Source organism: Nipponia nippon, unplaced genomic scaffold, assembly GCF_047370975.1.
Source record: "Nipponia nippon isolate SJK-2023a ecotype South Korea unplaced genomic scaffold, ASM4737097v1 scaffold_7, whole genome shotgun sequence".
Lineage (NCBI taxonomy): Eukaryota > Metazoa > Chordata > Aves > Pelecaniformes > Threskiornithidae > Nipponia > Nipponia nippon.
Window position 1 is genome coordinate 47022026 of NW_028262391.1, and position 17189 is coordinate 47039214.

The following is a 17189-nucleotide window of genomic DNA, read 5'->3' on the forward strand; positions in this document are numbered from 1 at the left end:
GCTTAATTTTGTGCTTTTTTTACATATATTTCTCACATCAAAACGTATTGCAAATTAGTTAGGAGTGCTGACAGAGCACTTCATTAAACTCATGTAAATCATTTGTGGATACAATGCGATTCCTAAAAGAGCTGGTTTCTTAGTTGCAGTATGACTACTTTGCTATTAGTACTCTGCTATTATTAGTACTTCACTATTTTAGAAATGCTAGTAAGAAACCAAAACCGGTTTTGTTTTTCTCTTTTTTTTAAATACAAGCTTGTACTTTATTTTAAATTAGAATTGCTCTCAGCTCACTAATGACAGAATGGCTACAATAAAATCATACCATGTTCCCAGTGCATACACTGCTGTTGTGTTCAGTAGGGGAAAATAATTTATGGCTGTTACTGTAGTGTATTCTCTTTTGCTTTTAGTGAAATAAAAGCTTTGCAAATCATATGGTCTGCCATGAGGTATTAGCTACAGAAATATGGAAATCTCTTTCTTTTAGAGATACTATATCAATTTAGTGTATCATTGCAACAAGGGACAGGAAATCTTTTGTATTTATGATACCATGCTATTTCTCTTTAACAATCTCTAGAGCTAATGCGATACTACTAAATTAGTTGTTTTGTTAAATTGAGACCATATAGGCATCACTGTGAACTACAGCCTAATTGAAAACATTCCCTTTGCTGCAGTGACAACTTAATTTTTTTACAAAAAAATACCATTTTAAAATTAGACAGAGAAACCTTAAGAATTATTTCATTTTTATGTCTTCTTTTTTGGCTTATTTTGGTAATAGGTAGCATCAAGACCTAAGTATCACTAATTTCAAGGTACGTAATCAGTCTTTCTAAAATGATATCAAATTCCCCAAATCAAGTAGAATCAGCAACACTGAATGAATCATTTTAGCTACTCCATTGGAAAGATATCTTTAAAAAACCCCACAAAGTAAAGACCAGACTAATCTTTTCCCATCACAAAGCACAGAAGTAAGCACTACCCAAAACACACAAACGGAGTACCCCACAATGCATACCCCTCTCTAGTCTGAGCATTGTCCTGAGACGTGCTGAGGTTTTCCTGCTGATTTCTTTGTGTTGCTCTTGTATGAACTGCAGAGGATTATAATATTAAATAATTTTAATTTTTTAATCAGCAAAGGAAGGTTGAGCAGAGTGTTGCATGCCATTACCCCGGGTGTGGCATCATTTCTGAATCTGCAAACAACTATCGGCCCAGCCAGTTACCGTCAGAGTTCTCACTGGGAGGAACAAATATTGAGCTTTCTCAATCCAGGTTTGAAAAGTCTGTTAGACCCACATGGAATTCCAGATTTATCCATCATTAAAATTTCCAAAATCTTATTCTTCAGTGTGTATCATTATCTGCTTTGTCTTTGAAAGCCTGTAGTGCTCAGATGTTAGAAAGTAGAAAGCTAAAGCAGGTATCTGTCCCTTGAATCTGGAACCCGGTGTGCCTGGTCAACTTGCTTGTTCCTTGCTTTTCTGTTTTAGTTTGTATTTTATTTATTTTATTTATTTATTTATTATTTATTTTATTTTAATTATATTTATATTTACTTATGTTATTATTTCTTTTGATTTATTTATTTATTCAGAATTTTAAAAACACCAACTTTTTGCAATACTTCTCTGTATAAAAAAATGTGAAGAGGGAGGCCTCGTTGTTACAGCTTGTTTTTGAAGACAGAGAAAACCTAGTTTGGTAGGAGATGAAAGTATTAAACAGTATTCTGAAAATTACTGTTGTTGATTAAGACGTTAAGTGCCTCGGCTTGATTTTGACAAGATTTGAGGCTGGAGAAGATGAACCTATTTGAAGCAGAATAAGAAATTTTAAAGAGGACACCACATCCAAAGTTCTTGATCCTTTTGAGGAGTACCCCAAGAAAGAGACTGCGGTGGTGTTGGAGAGGGCTCAGTACAGCTGTCGGACTTCATACTTCCAGAGAACCCAGCTGTCCCGAAACCTCTTGCAGAACATTCTGTGACCGGTAACATGGAGGCATTTTGGTCCCTACTCGCCTGCCAAGGTCTGTTGACAGTAACTGTTGCTCTTCTCAGTACGATACACAATACAGGTGGACAGAAATGGCTCTGATCCAAGAGAAGCCCCGAGATCCTGACCATAACATTCCCTCGGGAAAATATACTTGAATAGGCTTTTTCACAACAGGCCACCTTTGCCAGCTTTGTGATTTTTTTTGTCCTGTGTTTGTATCAAGACTTCTTTGAAGAATTCTGTTGATAGCATTGGTAGCGTAACACCTCTTTAAATGTGCAAGTGTGTGTTGATAGATGAAAATTTTCTAAGAAACATTAAAGCCGCTAATTTTTGCCTGTAATGCTAACACAGTGCAATGGTTCTGTACGTTCCCAGTTAAGCTCTATGTATTTCATATTCCCTGCCTCTCTGCTTGGGTCCAGCAGAGTGGTAGGAGGAAGGAGCTCGTAGAAGGCTCAGAAAATCTGCAGCACTCGGGGAGTTATGATGGAAAATGAGAATTTGACTATTTCTCACAGGGCATGGTAAGCATGACTTGTAAAGGACCTTGAGGTGCATTGGCTTTGTCTTTCTAGACCATGTTTTTTGTTTACAGATGACCTCATTACTGCATAGGTCATCTTAATTTCCAGATTCACTGTCATTGCTGAAAAACACTTGAATGAGGATATATGATAACATATCCATGACTCTACCATTTGTAGAGCTGAAAGGGATAGGAGAAATACACTTGTTCAAAATTGTTTTTCCAATTATAAAAGCATATTCCCTAAAGCAAATGCAAATTGTTTCAAACTGGGTTAGAAAGGTCCTTTTCTGGTGTTTGTAATCATTTTCCACTAGACTGAACAGATAGGGGAAGGCAATTCTGCTCTATAGTATGCTTGAAAACAGTACGTCAAACTAAAATACGAATTAATGCAAGTGTGCTTGAAGGAAAAGGCAAACTAGGGATTCCTTTTATTTCTCCTTTGCTATTAATCATTTTCGTCTACTGCTGCCTAGGAGGGCCTGTGCTGGATTCACCACACAGTGCGTGGCTGTGCAGCATTCTGGGTCCTTCTTGTTTTTCAGTAACTGGTTTGCCAGCTTCCCTTACATAAATAACATGGAAAGTGGAAGCATTTCCAATTGTCCACTAATGGGTAAAAATAGTTCTGATTCTAGTGCAGAGCTCTGTGATACACGTTGTGTCAATTCGGGGCCTCTGAAGGCTAAAATCTGTAGTTCAGCATTAGTTTAGACACAAACCCTCTGAGGGCTGAGCTATACCAAAAGCAAACAAAGGCCAGCAGAATTTACGTCCTTTATTCCAATGGAAACTCTTCATATTAGTAAACACTCCCTTGCACTATTTCCAATCCAGGAGCCCTCTGCTGACGATACTGCACAAGAAGAAATTCAATTAACTCGTCCATGTAAACAAAAGTACATCGGATCCATTTACTTGGACTTGAGCTGACAAATGCAGATAGCAACCGATATAGAATAATTGGTGAAAAGTAATTTCGGGACACAATTCTGTAAGAAGAGGGAAACCCTTTTGATCCTTGCTACTGGAAGGGATATTTATTTTGAATCAAACTTCAACCACTTCAGAGAACCTCCAATAAATACCAGGATTTCGACACGCCTCGCTGTACTACCAGTTAAGCCTGGGTCTGATTTTAACCAAGTGCAGGGTGATTCACTATCTTTATTGGTAACGTGCAAACACTCAGGCGCGGACTTAGCGTAAGCTCCATACCACGCTCTGCGAAAGACAGGCTATATGCAGCACTTAAATGTTCACACGAAAAAATAAATGCATTTGTATAGTCTGCACAGAACAACTTAAGCCATAACCATACTTGCGTAGCAAAGAAGGTTTTTAATGCTCTCTGCTCTCTATAGTATAAGAGGGAATGGTTTTAATATTCAGGCACCTTGGGAAACAAGTAGTTGCAGTCTTGGTTGAATAAGTGGACTGTTAGCAGCCATAAACATAAAAATTACTCGTTTATAAAATAGCTCATGGTCTCTAAACTCAGATATAGCGTACTGAATGGCATTGCGCTAGTACGGCATTTGACTAAGCGGGTAGGTAAGTTGCAAATAACACTAAACTATACCGATGTTGTATCAGCTCTTCAAACTTTTTTTCAAGTTTTTTATATATTTTAATAGCTCCATCTGGATCTCATAGCCACTATTATTGTTATAAGTTTTATTGTTCCCTTTGCCTCTGCCTGCTGTTTGCATTTGCAGGCTACTTACAAGTGTCCTGGAAACAACGCCTGAACCTTTCTCCAGAGTCTTAAATTTGATACTGTGCATGTGAAAAATGCAGGGAAAGCACATTTTCTCAAATTTGTCTTGCTAAATATGATATGGTACAAATTAAAATAAATGTTGCATGCCCTGCTTTCCACATGATGTGCTGGTAATAAGTTTCAATGGACGAGCAAGTCTGCTGATTTTTCCAATTCTGTCACATCGATGTTGGTTATTTATGCTGTGCTATAGACTCCTAAAAGCTCAATTTGGCTAATAAGAGTCATAAAAAAATAATACAGCTGCTGCTTCTTCAGAGTCTTCGTTGGGTATTCTTAAAGGAATATTGCCCATAGGGCACAACAAGTCTTATAGGTTAGTTAGGTATTGTTTGTGCTGTAAGGTAACTTCATAAAAGTTATTGTGATTTTGTCAATTACATTTCGAGGTCGACCTTCTATCCAGTGGGATTCATAAGATTGTTTTCCAAGGTTAGTTTACAATTATGCCCCAACTTAGGAGGTCATTGTGTTTTGCAGTGCAATTTTTCTTTTGTTCTAACAGATACTTTTTTTTTAAGTCTGGTATTTACTAATTGAGGGAACCACTTGGCAAAATTTAGGTTGTAATATTGAGTTCACTGCAGTCAGCTTTCAAAATGAGGCCGACAGATGGTAAAGACATTTTGTGCCCAGCATCCATTAAATTTAATTGGAAGTTGAAAGCTGTATTCACTTAGTATCTTTAAAAAAGTCTCATACCTCCTTCTGTATTAGATGTTCAGTAATGATCTTAGGTGTCTGGACCCCAGTTCAGGCTTTTAAATGTACTGTGGGACCCACCTGTTCCCAAGTCAGCATATTGTTTCAAACTTCTATGCCATTATTCTTAAAATATTCCATAAAACTATGTCACAGATGGTAGATCCTATTAACATGAAACTCTTTCTTGTCTCAACATATCCTGTTATGCCAGCAAAAAACAGTGTGATGAGGATATGAAACAGCCTTTATGTGTACATTTTCAGTTCCTGAAGTTTCCCACAATGGAAGTGAGGAAACTCTTGACATCTTCCAATTTTCAGTGATTTAATAGTGGTCTGCATGCTGCACATTGAACTTTCAGTGCAACACACACACAATTTCAATTCATCAACACTGAGCTCTCATGAGTTCTGAAACTTCATACATCAAAATAAGCTCCTCTCTAGTGCACTAGTAAGAAGAGGTTTTTCTTCCTTTCTCACATGTGCTAATTGCAGCCAGCTGTTAAATGTCTAGTCTTAGTGGTATCTGTAGGACACTACTTATTTAAAATTAAAAAAAAAAAAAAAGGTGGAAAAAAAGAAGGAAAGAAATACTCGCTTATGCAGTGAGACCCACAGTATTGCATTAATCACAGCCAATGCCTGGGTACGGCATTCCTTCTATAGGAATGCTAAAGAAATTAATTGAAAAATATCACAGGTCAGTTAGAAAAACATTTCATACTTTCAGTGAAAGTAGGGTTTCTTGATAAATATTCTGCGAAGAGAAAATCTAGTGAACAACCTGTAAGGATTAACTCCCTGAGCCTATATTTCTCTCTGCACCTCAACTAACTATTACTTTTGTACTACGTTAACATTATGTATGTATTACGCTGTTCAGAGACTGTCATCAAGACTCACATCTCATTTTTGCAAACACGATGCAAAAACCAGGCCTTATAAATTCACTAAAAAATGTTTAACTGTTAATTTTGTTTCAAGCAGCTGTTTGAATGACCTTGCACATGGCAGGCCTTAAACGTATTGCTGGGTTTGGAAGGAAGGAATTCAGGCTTCTCTTAGCGTGTGCCTGAAAATTATCAGTAGGTTTTCTTTCTTTCAGGTGAAGGAGGCCATGCAGAGAATCCATGACCGAGGAAATATAGGAAAACTAATTCTGGATGTGGAGAAAGCACCCACTCCCCTGGTGAGTGCAAAGCACTACATACATGGTGTACAGCCACACAGGTTAAAGCATGGTAGTGACCTTTGGAGAAATGTCCCTTATGATTTTTTTAAATACTGTTTTCTTCTAAATCCATAGCACCTAAATAGAACCAATAATCATAATTTATATTTTTAACCCAAAGTGAAATGCAATTGTAATTCCTAGAGTCCCAGCGGTTAATTTTCTATACTGAATGGCTATCTGCCTCTCCAAAAATGTGTCTGCAAGTGTTAGATCAGGGTAAAAGTGCCACATCTGTTTCTGACTCTGTGACGGAAAAAAAATAGATGTTTCACATAATACAAAATTCCTGTGTTAGTAAGTGAATTGAACAGAAGAAGACACAATCAATATTACTTCATTGTACAAACGTAGAAGTGCTTTCTGATTCCTATGCAGAAGTTGGAGGGTACCTTCGGTAGGAATTTCTTTTACTTCTATTATAACATATGAAGTATAGTATCGAAATACTTCTTTCTGGAAGTGTTCTGAAGGAAGATAGTTATGATGGAGCTCCGGTCCACTGGATTTGGAGCACTTGGCACTGAAACATTACAGAGGGCAGTAGTAAATGACAGTCAGGCTCCTGCCTAAACATTCACTGATGATGTAGGAAGGAGCAGTAAAGATAACGAAAAATTGATTTCAAATCAATACTGATGTATGAAGTTTGCTTTCAGACCTGAGATATCTCCTGTTTTGAAAGAACAGAAAAGAACCTGGAATTACAGTTAAGCTCTTACTTGCTCTTACTCTGAAATTGGCCCCAAATAATAAAATCACTGCAACGAAAAGGAGGGCTTTTGGGACCTCACATATGGAAACTGGGCATTATTTTTTAGCTGAATTGCATCTTAAAACTGTAAACAAGAACCCCTAATACAACATTATTACATTTGTTCCATCTGTTGTTGTTCACAATAGCCATTGTGAGAAGGTGAGAACGAATCTGATACACTTTCACGAATGGGTGTTAATTTAAAAATATGGGTAACTTCAGAGCATTGCTTTTCTCCATTAAAATCAGGTTGTGTTTGAGCTTTTTATTTTTATTTCCAGCAAAGAATCATAGAATCATAGAACGCTTTGGGATGGAAGGGACCTTTAAAGGCCATCTAGTCCATCCCCCCCTGCAATTGGCAGGGACATCTACAGCTGGATCAGGTTGCTCAGAGCCCCATCCAGCCTGGCCTTGAATGTTTCCAAGGATGGGGCATCTACCACCTCTCTGGGCAACCTGTTCCAGTGTTTCACCACCCTCATTGTGAAAAATTTCTTCCTTCTATCTAGTCTGAATCTACCCTCTTTTAGTTTAAAACCATTAAGGTTATTTAAACTAAATAAAAGGCTAGTAATCAAACAGGGAAGGTATAATGTCACTGCATTTCTCTTTCAAAAGTAAATGGGTCCCTTGCTTAGTTGGTTTTGAAATAGTTATGGGCTAATACAGGAATCTTCTTGTGTCCTAAGAGAGGTAATGGTGGTGTATAAGAAAATTCAGTCATACTAATCGATGCTGTTAAAGACTACCACCTGTCCAGTTACCCAGACTCTTCTTGTGCCTCCAGAGACAAGTCAGACTGACAAGGTGAAGTACAGGAGGGTCTTGCACCTTTACACAGCTTGTAATAAATATTCTCGTGTGAAAAAAACACGATGTGCTCCTTAAATGCTATCCTGAACTACAAATTTCTGCAACTGCCTACTACCTGTACAGGCATCTTCAATAAAATAGGAAAATGCAGTTTCTCCCCACTCCTGTATGAGCCAAGATTTGCACTCTGTCATGGGTATATTCTGCCAGCATCTACATATCCACTGCTCTATCAAGTTTCATTGTTTTTTATATAAAACAGTTGCTCTCTGAGCTTTCATGACACTATGGCTCATAGGGGACCAGATCCCATCCCTTAGCTGGCGTTAAAGAATAGCGTTACCTGTTTCTGGAAGAGCAGATACAGGAGTTGTAAACCAGAGGTCTCATACGTTCTGTAAACTTCTTACACAGTCGTTTTTCCTATCTGAGAGCCTTAATACTGGTTTGCTACAAGTGCACAGATCAGAGTTGGCTTGTGCAAGTGTCCTACAAAGCAGCTTTCTGTTACCTAAGTCAGCTGTAAGCTGGGAGGGAACAGCTTACAATTTTAGCTGGAAGTGGTGTAGTGCCAACAAAAGTTTTGCACAGACAGAACATTTATTTCCATGTTGCAACCATGTCTTCTTTCATTTTTAAAGTCACCTTATCAAATGAATCAAACTGAAATAAGAACGAATAAAACAACGTGAAAGGTGCTCTGATGTCCTTCATCTTTCATCCTGCAGATGGCCAACGACAGCACAGAGACAAGCGAGGCTGGAGAAGAGGAAGAAGACCATGAAGGGGACAATGAGAATAAAGAGCGCATGCCATTCATCCAGTAACAGCCAGAGGTGGTGGAAGCAGAAAGATTGATGAAGTAGAAGGGAACAAGACTGGAAAATCTATTCTGTGCATCAGTGAACAAATGCTGTAGTACAGTGTGTGTTGTATTTGTCTGCAGTCAGCTGAGCTATGAGCTGTTGATCATTGTTGTTTTGAACTCAAGTGCCATTGTCATCCAGTGCAGTATTATGACATTCCTGTGTAATAGCCAATTTCCCTGTAGGAGTCCCATGGATTTTTCTGTTCCGGTTTAAAAGCCTTATTAACTTCCTGTGTAATTTTAGATGGGCATCTTTCTCGTGCAAATTCCAGCATTTTGCATAAAGTTATTTGGGGGGTTTGGGCTTTTTTTGCAAGTTGGAAACAGTAACAAAAAAAATTCCCCACTTGCTGTCTGGAAGATTCTAGTGACTGGAGGGAGGATTTTAAGTTTGTGGATTTTCAGTGTTTAAAATAGTTTTCCTTTTATGAACCACAGATAAAAGTTGCAAAAAAGACGAGTTTTCTTTTTCCTCAGTCATGCTTTATCATTTTATAAGCAATCCTATCTTCATTTTCAAAAATACCTCATTTAGGATTATAGAATCTAAAATTGTGCAAGAAATCATTAATTGAGAGACTTTGATTAGTATTGTATAATCACGTTAGTCATCAGCACCAGTAATTAAACACTTTATTCAGAGTGCCAAACTATCGTGCTTTCCTGTTGATCTGAGCTATCGCCCCATGCATTACAGGCAAAGACAAAGGTCAGTGAGGCACTCTTCAGACCCAGAACTTTAATTGCCTGTAGCAATTAGCATTGTTATTGACAGATCAACATCTTCTGCTAAGGACACATTGACTCATCTGTGTCCAAAATCCAAACCAATTTTAAATTTCATTTTTAAATTGTATTGGTAAGGATCACTCATCAGTATGTGGAAAGAAATTTGTGGACGGAGTTTACTGCTCTGAAATCGCTAATGTGTTGATCAACTGTCAAGCTGGAGCTGAACTCCTACAGAAGTTAACCCTGTTAAAAATTTGTTTTAGGCCTTAATCCCATCCGAAATTATGCACAGGGATAACTTTATCTGGGTGAGTAGTTCTATCAAAAGCTCTGCTCCATCTGTACAGTTATGTTTGTAATTATTTGCAGGATCAAGTATTCAGAGACCAGCTAGTCTTATCTACCTCCCACTAGTGGAAACTGTATCTAAACATGGCAAAAGTAAACATTTTTTCCATGTCTTTCACCTGTCCAAGCAGCAGCTACTCAGGTCCTCAACTGTCTTGTTAAAACAATTGTTTTAAAATGACTGCAATCACCTACAGTAGAAATGCTAAAGGAATGTCAGAGACCTTGTATAATGCCATATATCTTTGAATTAATATTTTTTTCCAAAAGAAAGTATTTCCCCAGGCATGGCTAGTTGTTCACTTAAATCTACAAGTATCCTGTAGTGACGGAAGTTAAAAACTAGTATAGAAAAGCAGAGAGGGAGGGCTTCTCAGGCTTTTCTCAATGTGAAAGGACTTGTGGGTCTGGATGACTTTTATGTGTGGTTTTAGAAGATTCTCTCTTGTTTTTTCTGTTTGTTTTATCTTGCTACCCGAGTATTAATGTTCATCTCTTTACACTGTACTCATGAAGTTGCTGTTCTAATACCAGAATATAGTGCAGAATGTTCATTCTGAAGGAGTTTCCCTTAGGTTAAACAAATTCAAAGATAATGAGAAGAAATAACTGTGGAGAAAAATGCCAAAAAAGCTTTTGAAATAGTAATCGAACCAGAAATTAGTTTTCTCTAGATGTTGATGCAGAACTTCACTATAGTTGATTTTCTTTTCAAGCTGGGCGTGCCTACACTTCCAGTGCCATATCAGGCCCAAAGAGGGACTTTATCCACAGAAAAAATATCTGTTCCATGAGAGTTTTCCACGTATTGGGCTTGCCAATTGGGCTTTTAAGAAAGGCCATTAAGTTTTCACGACTCATAAGCTGACAATGGTAGGAAACATGCCCAATTTTGTTTTGCAGTTAGTGTAACAATGTTGTCCTGCAACAAACCTTAACGTAACTAGGAATTTTGATTTGACGCCAAAGTGAGCAATATTGCTGGTGACCTTCGAGCTGGCAGTAAAGTGGCATTCTCAAGGCCTTAAATTAGTAGGGCAAGCAGAATAGCAAATCCGTTCTTCTGTTATGAACCGCAGTATGGTTGGCTCTACAGTTAAATTACCCTTCAAGACAAATGAAGATGGGTGATCTTGGTCGTGGCCACAGACACCATAGGGACAACAATCAAATGAAATAATTTTGGCTAGTTCTTTCTGGTTTTGTTAGCAAGGCAAAAATACTCTTCATACTAATTCATACCAATTTTAGGGCCATTTTCTGATCAGCAGAGTATCAGGTAATTGCAGTGAGTACAATGGAAAACTTCTGGATCTACCCAAGTGCAACACAGATGAGCATTACCATCAGCAAGCTAAACTCTACTCTGTGTTTTACTGGTATTAATACGGTGTATATGAAGGTTACTACTGAAACGAATGGAAGTCTTTCAGGTATCCGTTCTGGAAGCAGGATTTGTGCTAGCAGAATTTGGCCCACAAGCCCTAAGTACCTTTTAGAATACCACAAACAGTAGTATCGCGTCTGAAGCGGTAGAGGGCATGCTATACAAAATGACGATGCCGAGACTTGTTACTGACCAAGTCTTACTGGAGTAGAAATGAAGGTTTGTGCTTACTACTGACAGTGTTGTTTAAACAACTCTAAGACAATTGGATAGTTTCTTCAAGTGAAACAAATTATTTCTCAATTTGCCTTAAAGGAACTGTGAAAGCTTCTCTAACTTAAGCCTGATTGAAGTGAAATGAAACACTGTTTAATTGTATTTGTTGCTTTAGAGCTTTTGTTATATTGTGCCTACAAAGCAAATTATGTTTACATAAAAATATAAATAAAATATTGAGCATAGCATTATCCTTTGTTTATGTGTTTTATTCTAGTATTATGGTCACATTAGGGAACTGACTTGGAATTGGTTAAGAGGAAAATTTGAGGTCTTATTTTCCATTTTGGTCACTGAGGGATATACAAAGAATTTTTTTTTTATTACAGAGTACTTCGAGGTTATTAAAATGGCTGAGTGTGCTACTTTACAGAGCGTTAACAATTTAGATATAAAATGTTGAATGTTACGGTCTAAGAAATTCAAAACATTATATAAGCACCATTCATGAAGTATTCAGGGAAGTGTATTTCAATACGGGTAGAAACTAGTTTCCAGAATTTCAGCACTCGGGTTGCACTGGGAGATGGCTTGACACCCAAGTTACCCTCAGAGAGACAGTTCCTTTCAGACATGAAGATACTCTAAGGGAATAATCTTAGAATAGGATCCAAAACAGCCACCACCAAATTAGCTAATAGAAAGCAGGAGGATGTGATTGAATCTAAAATCCCGCTCTCCACGGGCCTTGGTCTTAACTCAGGGCTGCACGGAGGCTTACACCTTTTCTTTCAAAGAACTGATGCCGGTTACCAAACCTTACAGGTCATCTCAAGCCTGCACTTGAGTACATGGCTTTAAAGGTCTCCCTGCATGAAAGGAAGAGATGGTTCAATGAACTTCAGTTTAATATCTAAACAAAGAGGAAGCGTTAGCTTTTGCTCATTCCAGTCATGCAGGACATGTTCTAAAGCCTGTAATGTCCCTGGAAAAATCTCACTTCAGTAGTTACTGCATCTGGTCTATAATCTAAAAGCTCGTATGAACACTTGCTGATTGTGAAGAGGAGCAGAGCAAATTTCTGCCCTCTGTTTTCAAGTCTTAATAAGCAAATAATGATCAGTGCATCCCTAATCACAGGGTCAAGAGAAGGCTGAAAGCAAACAGCCATAGCCTTTTGCAAACTCTCTGTGATTACTAATAAAGCTCTGCCTTTTACCAGCTTTCCCACTGGGCCATCTATACTCAGCTGTCATACGATCTAACACGCAGAGGCTGCTACCAGGCAAGCGGGGATGCAGCAGGCTGCCTTTGCCTGGCATCTGGGCAGATAAAATGCAAAAATCATCCTAGGGTACTGCGTATCCCTGGGTCTCACCTCATCCTCCATTTTGTGCTTCCCCTCTCATTTTCTGTGAGCTTAGTGATTAATCCTGGTTGGGTTTTGTCAGAAAAGAGTCTTCTAGTATGGCCGTGATTGCCAGCACGCAACACACTTAAAACCTCCAGCTCCTAGAGAACCGTGCAGGAGTTTCTCCCCCGGCAGCACCTAAGTCCCTTGGTGTGAGCTAGTGTTCTCTTTCACTGCAGAAAGAGCCAAAACAATCGACACACTGTAATTGCTATCTGCATGTCGCGGTTTAACGCCAGCCGGCAGCTAAGCACCAGGCAGCCGCTCGCTCACTTCCCACCTGCAGTGGGATGGGGGAGAGAATCGGCAGAGTAAAAGTGAGAAAACTCATGGGTTGAGATAAGGACAGTTTAATAGGTAAAGGATAAGCCACGCACGCAAGCAAAGCAAAAGAAGGTATTCATTCACTGCTTCCCATTGGCCATCTCCAGGAAAGCAAGGCTCCATCGCTCCTAATGGTTACTTGGGAAGACAAATGCCATCACTCCAAATGTGTCCGTCCCCCCCCTTCCTCCTTCTTCTCCTAGTTTTTTTGTTTTCTTTTGTTTTTGAGATAAAGACATTTAACAGGACAGGAAAGGAAGGGAAAATAATAAAATTACACAGAATAAGTCATGCACAATGCAATTGCTCACCACCCCCCAATCAATGCCCAGTCAGTCCCCAAGCAGCGGGTCCCCGGCCAGGTTTCCCCCCGTTTCTATACTATTTTTTCTATACATCATATGGTATGGAATAGCCCTTTGGCCAGTTTGGATCAGCTGTCCTGGCTGTGCCCCCTCCCAGATTCTCGTGCATCTCCAGCCTTGTCAGTCGGTAGCGCATGAGAAGCTGAAAAGTCCTTGACTGGTGTAAGCACTATTTAGCAACAACTAAAACATCAGTGTGTTATCAACATTATTCTCATCCTAAATCCAAAACACAGCACTGTACCAGCTACTAGGAAGAGAATTAACTCTATCCCAGCCCAAACCACGACACTGCATCAAGGCAGCTTTTTTCCATGCCTTTCATGTTTACCTGGGCTATCTCTGTCAACTACTTCTGCAGCAAATGGTGTGTTTTTCTGAACATTGCCGCAATCTTTGCCATTCGTAACAACGCTGTGGTGGGCACCTCACCACCAGGATGCTGTGCTGAAGCAGGAAGGTGTTGTGAGAACAGTGCAGATGATGAAGAGTCAGAGGATGAATGTATGAAGGGAAATGAATCAATCATCATGTATGTCTCTGCCCAAGAGTACCAAGTGAGTAGGAGCTGTAGCATGTTATCTGTTGATTTATTTGTATGCTTGAAAGAGAGGCTGTGGGGTGGTTTGTTACGGACGTGAGGTTTAGTCACCGCCCAGACTGCTGCGCTCCAGTGTGGCAGCTTCTAAGGCTTTCTGGTCTTGCTCTTTTTTTACCACATCCCTGGAAGCCTGACTCACTTCAGGGAAAGTGTTCAGTGCTCAGTTTAGCCCCAGTCTCTCTGACACCATGCATGTATACCAGGCTGAAGAACAGCCCATCAACACAGACCAAAAGGTAAACAGGGCAGCTGCACCCCTGCTTCCTACCCCAGCCAGCCAGGCCTGCGCAAAGCCGAAAAAGGAAGGTTCAAAAGATGCAGCTTTTTACCATACAAAGGGGCGCCCGACACTGACACTGCTGTTGCTGCAGTCAGTGTCCTCCTTGGAGCTGCTCAGCCCCCCACCTCTCACCAGGTCTGACGTGGGGGTCCCAGCCTTTCTCTGCGGGGTTTCTAGAGTCCCTGCAATACTCAGTAATGATCATTGCTCTCCGGCAGCACTTCGAGAAAATTAATTTTTTTACCTCCTGAAGAGTACTGGGTCACGTTCCCTTTCATGCCCCCGAGAGTGACCAGCAAACTCGTAGTGAACTTAACACAGGTAGGTTAACCCTTCACATATGGGAACCTTTCTTCTCTCCCACAGGCATTTTGGGCAAGATGAGGAAAAAAAGCCAGGATTAAGCATTGCCAACCTCCATAGTGATTGGCACATCTCTTAAAAACTCAAAACACCTGCCATCATATAAGATCAGCTTTCATTTAGAACGGAACAGTCTTCATGCACAGTTGATGGTAAAAGCTTTAAAACTGACTAAACTAAAACATAACCTAAAAAAAACAAATGAAGGCTTTTTAATCTTGCAGCTTCTGAACTCATGTGATGTTTGTCTACTGGTGCCTGTACCAAGCATTAAAATTGCAAAGTGGGCAGCCAGGGATTAAATGGGTGGGCTAAGAGGTGCCAGTGGCATCTCTTAGTTTAGTAACAGCAGCTGCCACAGCTATAAAAAGGGGAAAAGGGTTGTGGTTTGGGTGGATGGGGTCTGTGACTGAGGGAGGGCTGCAGGCGTGGGGCCTGCTTGTTTTGCTTCTGACATTAGGAGGGCTTTGGTCTCTCTGGAAGAGCTTTTTTTTTTTCCCCTTGCTTGGCGACCATGCTGAGATGCTACACTTAGCCCAAAAGAACAGGGAAAAAACAGTGGAGGAAAAACTGTTCCACTGTGAGGGCTGAGGGGTTGGGGAATAGGAGGTGGGTGCTTCTCTGGGGGCAGGTTTGCTGTTAGAGCTACAGCTGTGAAGTACTTGCGCCATCCTGCAAGCTGCCGTGCCCGCCAGGCGCAGGGGCTCTCCGCTAGCCCCAGGTCCAAGGCCCGGCTGCCATCAATCAGCCTCCTGCTACCTGCAGCCCTGCTGGAAGCAGCTCTGCTGGAAGCAGCGCTGCCTCTGCAGCCGCCAGAGCTGGAAATGTGCTACGTTCTGCCAGACATTAGCTGCCAAACATCATTTTCCTGATAAGCTGCAGGTTCCAGTACAAATCATTTTGTGCTCTTCTGCTGGGTAATCTTTGTAAATACATTTCCCACATGGAGAGATGTGTTTCACTACATAGTGCAGCAGTAAATGATGCAGCATCTTAGCTGCCCTAGAACAGAGTGAGACGGCAGATATGTTAGATGCATTATTTATGACAAGGATTTCTGTACTTTCCCTGAAATGGCTAGCCCTTGGGCTGGCCAGGTGATAAGGTAATAAGCAAACAATATTTGTAAAGGCTAGTGGGTGAAGTAAGCTGAATGGTGACTGGGGTGTCTTCTGGTGATACAGGCATCATGTGGCCTGGGGGACGTGTCAGATCAGTGATGTTTTCCAGAGGCTTCTAGGAGAAAACATTTCTTTTGTTGCTAACACAGAAGAGAGATGATAAGTGTTTTTCTTTTCTAAGTCAGTTTGCTTTGGCAGATTATTTTTCTGTTTCTCTGCTGCTGTTTTTTCCTTCTAGTGCCTGCATTTTATATTAGGAATATTTTCCCACTGTAAAAAAAAAAAAAAAAACCCAAACAAAAATCAAACCAAGTCTCCTGTGACTTGCCAAGTATCTCATTGGTCCTATAAAAGCATCCCTTTGAGTTCCTGGACCATTTCTATTGCAGACAGGAAAAATGAAATTAAGCGACTTGCCCAATGCCATATTATTGCCATTTGGTTTAAGGACTTATGGTTCTCTGGCATTTAATTCTCCATTTACTGAAGGAATCCTGATTAAACTTATCAGCTGAGCTGGAAGTTTTGCCTCTGTGGCTGAAAGCTGTGTCTCTAATCATACCTGCTCCAAAGCAAAGGAGATGCACAAAACCTTATGCTGAATACCCTCAGGTGAGAAAGGCCCTATAGAAATATATGCAGCTGAGAGACAATAGTCTAATTTTTCCTTGCTTTCTTATCAAATACAATAGCTCAGACCCTGAACCAACACTGAATGTGGCCATCATAAACATTTTCTACTATTTTCTTGATCATCCTCTCCATGTATATCTAAGTAATTGTCTCTGGTAGGGCATCACAGGGAAAGGAGCAACCCAAATCCCCGAACCCAGCCTCTTCCAACAAGCAGTGGCTGGATTCAGGTGATACTGCAGATCCCGCCAGTCTGGCTCATCCTCACCTGATGGGTGGAACTGGCTTGCTCCATCTGAGAGTCAGATGGGAAATGGTGTTGCATACCGGCCTGTAAAAATGAGTGCCATAATGAAGTCTGATTGCCAAGTGATGTTGGACCCAGACATCAGTGGCGTGTTTATGCAGCGTGTTGCTAGAGAGAGCTGAGCTCTGTGCTTAGAGACCCAGCATAGGCATGCGACAGGAGATTTACAGAAGGAATTGTCTTTAAAGTCTCACCTGAACAATCAATCTGCAACTGCTCACCTAAACGTATTAGATGCCATTGGCTGTGCTGCGTGACACTTACTCTAACCAGTTCTCACATATTAAATGTTAGTCTCATTTCAATATTTTCTTTCTTGCAGCACATTCCCTGGCATTGTAGGTTAATTTAATAAAGCATACATAATATGATTCATATGAGGTTTTTG

At 40.2% G+C, this 17189-nt stretch overlaps 1 protein-coding gene across 1 annotated transcript in view; it reads left to right on the forward strand.

The window, feature by feature from the left end:
- VAT1L (vesicle amine transport 1 like) overlaps positions 1 to 11647 on the forward strand; it is a 64620-nt gene extending 52973 nt beyond the window's left edge. Inside the window, exons 8-9 of the mRNA XM_087739768.1 lie at positions 6147 to 6230; positions 8574 to 11647. Of these exons, the coding sequence (XP_087595894.1) occupies positions 6147 to 6230; positions 8574 to 8672 (183 nt within the window). The 3' untranslated portion in view covers positions 8673 to 11647. The remainder of the gene's footprint in view (positions 1 to 6146; positions 6231 to 8573) is intronic.
- The last annotated feature ends 5542 nt before the right edge of the window (positions 11648 to 17189 follow it).